Source organism: Hyperoodon ampullatus (assembly GCF_949752795.1).
Source record: "Hyperoodon ampullatus genome assembly, chromosome: 13".
Lineage (NCBI taxonomy): Eukaryota > Metazoa > Chordata > Mammalia > Artiodactyla > Ziphiidae > Hyperoodon > Hyperoodon ampullatus.
In genome coordinates this window covers 62,999,409-63,005,408 of record NC_136926.1, presented here as the reverse complement: position 1 = coordinate 63,005,408, position 6,000 = coordinate 62,999,409, and the positions used below count along the sequence as shown (strand labels likewise).

At 47.8% G+C, this 6,000-nt stretch overlaps 1 protein-coding gene across 1 annotated transcript in view; it reads right to left on the bottom strand.

The window, feature by feature from the left end:
* Positions 1–1,104: 1,104 nt before the first annotated feature.
* Positions 1,105–6,000, bottom strand: part of ARK2C (arkadia (RNF111) C-terminal like ring finger ubiquitin ligase 2C) — a gene marked incomplete at its 3' end in the record, with an annotated part of 106,264 nt that continues 101,368 nt past the window's right edge. The window contains exons 7-8 of the mRNA XM_079717015.1: positions 1,718–1,824; positions 1,105–1,222 (exon numbers count right to left, since the gene is read on the bottom strand). Coding sequence (XP_079573141.1) covers positions 1,105–1,222; positions 1,718–1,824 — 225 coding nt within the window. The remainder of the gene's footprint in view (positions 1,223–1,717; positions 1,825–6,000) is intronic.

The following is a 6,000-nucleotide window of genomic DNA, read 5'->3' as shown; positions in this document are numbered from 1 at the left end:
ATTAGAGAGGCAGCGGCCAAATTGCCTCTTTGTGACAGGGCGTAAGCACAGCCAAAAGGAAGAAGCTGGCGTGAGCAGGGATATCCTGGCTCCGAGGAACCTGGGGCAGCTCTGGCTGAAAGCTGACGCCTCCTGGTTCAGTGTGGAACTGGGGGGAGCGGGGGATGGTTGGAGCTAAGTAGATGGGCTCTGGAAGTGCGGAGCCCTCCTTCAAGACAGACTTCTCCCCTTCGCCTACTCACATGCTGCCTTCCCAACCCCGGCTGAGCCCCTCCGAGGCCCATCTACGTCCCCATCTGCTCCTTTTCCAGTCCTCCTCTTTCCTGGACGCCCCTCCACTGCTCCGCGCACTGTAAACATGAGAAAAACAAAGGCCAAGAGAAAACAAAAACAAAACGGGGACCCCCTCCGGCCTCCCGACCTGGGTGAAAAAAAAATCATCCTTTGTCACCGTAAACAGGATTTGGCTCTTTTCTTCACCTTTGATTCCTTTTTCCTTTTCTCTCGTAAAGACGGGAAGATTCGGGCTGTCGTTGGTTGGTTCAGTCAGGCACCAAAACAAGAAACTCAATGAGAACTATTTGGTGCGGATTCGGTAACAGCGACATGTCCACCACAGATGACTAGAGCACCACACACGACAGTTTTCTTAAGCTAACATGCTCTGGCTGCCATCCACAGAATTAGCTAGAGACCCCTACATGGTTTCTACGTGGTCAAGAGGTATATATACAATCCTTCAGAGGACAGGATTGAGGGGCCGGGCTATCAGCTATAGGACCTGCAGGATCACATCGAGATTCTCAGCAGCATGGGCCCCCCCTTCCCACCCCTGCTCCGGGCACTGCCAGCTCCCTCCCTCCCGCAAAGCAGGCGGATGGACATGGACGGACGGACAGGGCAGTCGCCACTCTGGACGGGCGGGCCTCCCCCACCCCCTCCTTTCCTCAGACACGGATACCACCAACTCCTCTTTCCACAAAATGTGCTTGCAGGCTTTTCCTCTACATCAAATGGCTCAGAAGGCAAAGTTTGGCTGCAAGGGCTATGGCCGTGGGGGGACCTGGTGAAGGAAAATGGGGTGTCCACTGGCTAATTCCTCCCTCAGCTGTCAGCTCCCAGTTGTGTCTCAATGTCCACTCGGCAGATGGGGCATTTCTTGCTCATGGCGAGCCACTGGTCCACACACAGTTGGTGAAAGAGATGCATACAGGGTAGGCGCCTGGAAGAGAGGAGGGTAAGTCGGAGGAATGGTCAAGGAGAAGGGCCCCGGGCTGTGCCAGGAGCCGTGGGACACTGACTGCTCGGGGAACGAGGAGACTCATACCCAGGACCACTGGGGGACTGGCCAAAGAAGGTTTTGGGGGCTCTGCCACGGAGTAAGGCTGTGGCTGGGATGGGAATTCATGACAGGAAGGAAAGCCCCAAGGCCCTCCTCCTCCTGGCCCTCCAGATCAACCTGAAATGAAGCCGGGACTTTATCTGAGTTCCATTCAGGCCAAATGTCTCTCTGTTCTCCTAGCTTTGTGTCCGGGAGTCCACACCATGGGCACCACACATCTAGAATGTTCCACACCCCACCTTCCTAGGACAACCACAGAACACACTGTGCACCCTTAGCACGTGCACAGGCAAACAAGCACCCCTGACACACGGTGCAGGACTGATCACCAATCCCCATGAAGGAAGAGGGGGCCTCAAAAGGCGGGGCTCCTACCTCACATCTTCTCCATCTTCCAGCAGAGACAGACAGATTGTGCATTTCTCATCTGTGTCTGACTCCTCCCCCTCTTCCTTCTTGCCCTTGCCGTCCTGGGGTCTTCGCTGTGTGAAGCAGAGGAAGAGCACCGACTCACCTGGTGGCCCCTGTCTTTCATCCACAGCCTCCCCCTCCCTTTCAGCCTCCTTTCCCTGTGAATCAGTCACTTTTTAAGTTCTGAAATAACACCCAGACTTCTGTGCGCTTCCCAGACCCTTCTCCCTGCCTCCTCCCCATGCCGCCTCCTTGCTTCAGGATACAGAGTGCAGGAGTGGAGCCGCGGAAGAGGCCAAGCAGTTTTTGTTGTCCCAGGCAATTTATGTCCCAGGTATAAACCTTATACTGTCCTAGACGCATAGAGTTTAGAAAGGAATTGAGTACCTAATGAACCAATCTTCGGAAAACTATGGCTTGTGCATAAACAGCTTCCTCTATTCTAGTCCCCTCGTGCTGTCCACTCCTCCTTACATCCTTTCCAACCTATACCCTTGCCTCCAGACTTCTCCCTCCACTTTCAGGTTCAGCATGCTTCATCTATCCTTCCATCCATCCTTCCATCCATTCACTCTTCTTTCCCTTCCTCCCTCCCTCCCTCCATTCCTTCCTTCCTTCCTTCCTTCCTCTCTTCCTCTCAACTAATGTCTATTCACTTCTTCATTCATTACTAGATGAAGGCAGATTTCCTCAACTGGGCATTACCTCCTATTATTTGTACCACACTTATTCTATGTTGTTTGATCTCTCTGCCTGTCCAGAAAGTTCCTTTAAAATAGGCACCAGTTCCACTGTACACCGGAAACTAACACAACATTGTAAATCAACTATACTTCAATTTTTTTTAAAAGGTATTAATTTTTTAAAAAGGTAAGCACTAGTTCTAATACCATGTTAGACATCATGCAGCACTCTGTTTATACTTGTTGACTTTAATTGTCCTGTTTTAAATTCTTTGCTAATTATTTGAAGATAGTTAACTGCTATGTAGAAAGTTCCAAGTTCTTGGATGGTGTGGACCATGGCTCACCCTTCTTTAGATACTGCCCCACCCTTGGTCAAGTACAAAGCACATCACTGGTGCTTAAAAAAATATTCTGGGGAGGAAGGAATCTAATCAGTGAATGGAATCAGCCCACTTTCTTGTTCCCATCTCCATGCTATGCAGTGAAACATTCTGATAATACCCACGGGAAGAAAACTAAACCTTTTCCCCCCTCTCCAGGGATAAGCAGACTTAAAGGTCATTTTGCCAAGAGAAATCTGAAGAGTCACAAGATAAAGATCACCCAGAGAGTGACTATGACCTTCGGGCCAGGCCTAAATGCCAGGTGTCCCCAGTCTGGTCCCTGGTCCTCAGCTCTGGAGTCTGAAGTAATCTGGGGAATTGTGTAACCTTATTAGAACATACAAGAAAATCTATACCTTCTGCTCTCAGCCTCCCTGTGCCCTATACACCCAACTGCAATAAGTTTACCCTTAACCAGAAAATCAGAATTACATCCATAGTCCCATATAATTGTCATGGGTTTGGAGTATGAATGGAATGGTGATGATCTGCCTGCCTAAGAACCCAGCTGTGTTTGCTGGTGGAGTGGCCTTCTTCTTTTTTTTTTTTTTTTTTTTCGCAGTATGTGGGCCTCTCACTGTGTGGCGTCTCCCGTTGCGGAGCACAGGCTCTGGACGCGCAGGCTCAGCGGCCATGGCTCACGGGCCCAGCCGCTCCGCGGCATGTGGGATCTTCCCAGACTGGGGCACGAACCCGTGTCCCCTGCATCGGCAGGCGGACTCTCAACCACTGCGAAGAGTGGCCTTCTTTTAGTTGGCCCTTTGAGAAAAGGGAGTTCCATAAAAAATACCATTGAGACTATTTTCTATTGTTTTCTCCCACCATTATTCAGGATTTCCTTTATATAGTTAATAATTTTAACTTAATAGTCCTACCTTGTTTTACCATATCTAATCTATATTTCTTTAAACTATATTGTCTCTTTTCAAATCTTATCCTCTTTCTTCCTTTGTGTTTTTAATCTTTTAGGTCTTCCAGTTTTTGTCTTCTCTTTTCATTATCGATGTAACTTTTATTTTAACTATAAGTTTCTTCAGCATTTTTAATTTAATATGTATTTTAAAGGTTCCCACACAGAACCTTATGTGGGAACTGTCCCTTTTGCCCTTACCTTCTCATTTTCATTAACATTCTGTTTTCACTTTGATGTTATTGACATTAACTTTGTATGTAATTTTCATATCTTTTCCTAATTCTTGTTTTTTTATATTTTCTTTTTGACTATATTTTTATTTATTCTTATCATATCATTGCTTTTTTTTTTTTTTTTTTTTTTTGCGGTACGCGGGCCTCTCGCTGTTGTGGCCTCTCCCGTTGTGGAGCACAGGCTCTGGACGCGCAGGCTCAGTGGCCATGGCTCACAGGCCTAGCCGCTCCACGGTATGTGGGATCTTCCCAGACTGGGGCACAAACCCGTGTCCCCTGCATCGGCAGGCGGACTCTCAACCACTGCACCACCAGGGAAGCCCCTATCATTGCTATTTTAAAATATCCTTTTTTGTTTTATATTATTTTACTCTCAGTTTAAATTTTTTAATTTTTTTATATTTTGGGGGATCTTAAATGCTATCATTTTGCATTTTTAATTCTTCGTATTCCTGTTTTTATAATATTTTATTTATCCCCTAAGTCTCCTTTTATTCCCATAATTTTTTTAGCTCAACTCTTTATGTCATTGGTTCAGTCCATTTTCCCTTTTCATTCTTAGCATTAGTTCTTTTCCTTATCTCCTCTCGGCCTGTTGAAGTAATGACAGCTGAAGTGTGCATCTCTGGCAGGAGTGAGCCCACCCTGGTCAGGAAGGTAGAAGTTGTTCCCGGGCTCCTGAACGCACCTCACTCCCTTCCACGTCCTTCTCCAGAAGCTTCAAGCTCTCCCTCCAGAGCAGATGACACGCTTAATTACTGAAATACTGTTGTTTCCTCTATTAACATACTATCCATGACTGACACATAATAGATGTGTCAGTAAATGTTGATTGGAATCACTGATGGATAAATCCAGTGCCTCCATGAGGAGCTGCATAGACCAAGGTTCATGGTCTTTGCCATTGACACCATGGGTACCTGGGCAAGCCTAGAATCAAGGTGAGAGCAGCTCCCTACTCCTGAGCACTCACCGGGTACTGGGCACTGTGCTAAACCATGTATACGCACTGTCCCACTGAATCCCCAGAGTCCCCCTATGGCAGCTACTAACATATCTTTCCCATTTTGCATGAACAAGGGCAAGGGAAGGGCCAGAAAAGCCAAGTAAGTTGTCCGGAGTCACACAGCTATAAGTGGTGGTTAGGGACTGAGTGTTTGTCTCCCTCCCCCAAATTCATACGTTGAAGCCCTAACCACCCCTCCCAATGTGATGGAGACGGGGTCTCTGGGGGGTAATTAGGTCTAGGTGAGGTCATGAAGGTAGGTCCCCCATGATGGGATTGGTGCCCTTATAAGAAGGGAAAAAGACACCAGAGCTTCCTCTCTGCCATGTGAGGACACAGCAAGAAGTCAGCCGTCTGTGAGCCTGGAAGAGAGCCCTCACCAAGAACCAAATCTGCCAGTGCCTTGGTCTTGGACTTCCCAGCCTCCAAAACTGTCAGAAATAAATGTCTGTTGTTTAAGCCACCAAGTAGAAGGCATTTTGTTATAGCAGCCCAAAGACAGTAGTAAAACGGAAATTCAAAACTGGCCCCATCTGTTTCCAACACCTAGTGCTCACAACCACTGCAGCCTATGGCCTCCTGAGGGGGTGAAGATGGGCTCCGGCTTGACCATGAGCATTTTCCTGCTCCAAGTTTCTCAGTGCTTGTCAAGCTTTTAATTCCTAAATTCCTAAAATTCCTAAATTTTAAAAAGCATTGGGCTTCCTTGGTGGCGCAGTGGTTGAGAGTCTGCCTGCCGATGCAGGGGACACAGGTTCGTGCCCCGGTCCAGGAAGATCCCGCATGCTGCAGAGTGGCTGGGCCCGTGAGCCATGGCCACTGAGCCTGCGAGTCCGGAGCCTGTGCTCCGCAACGGGAGAGGCCACAACAGTGAGAAGCCCGCGTACCGCAAAAAAAAAAAAGTATTTATTTACCTGTTTTCATAGCAGACTTTATTTCATAGAGCAGTGTTAGTTTATTCAAAAACTGAGCAGAAAATACAGCGTGTTCCCTCCCTTCCCCTCTCAAAACTCACAGAGTTTGCCC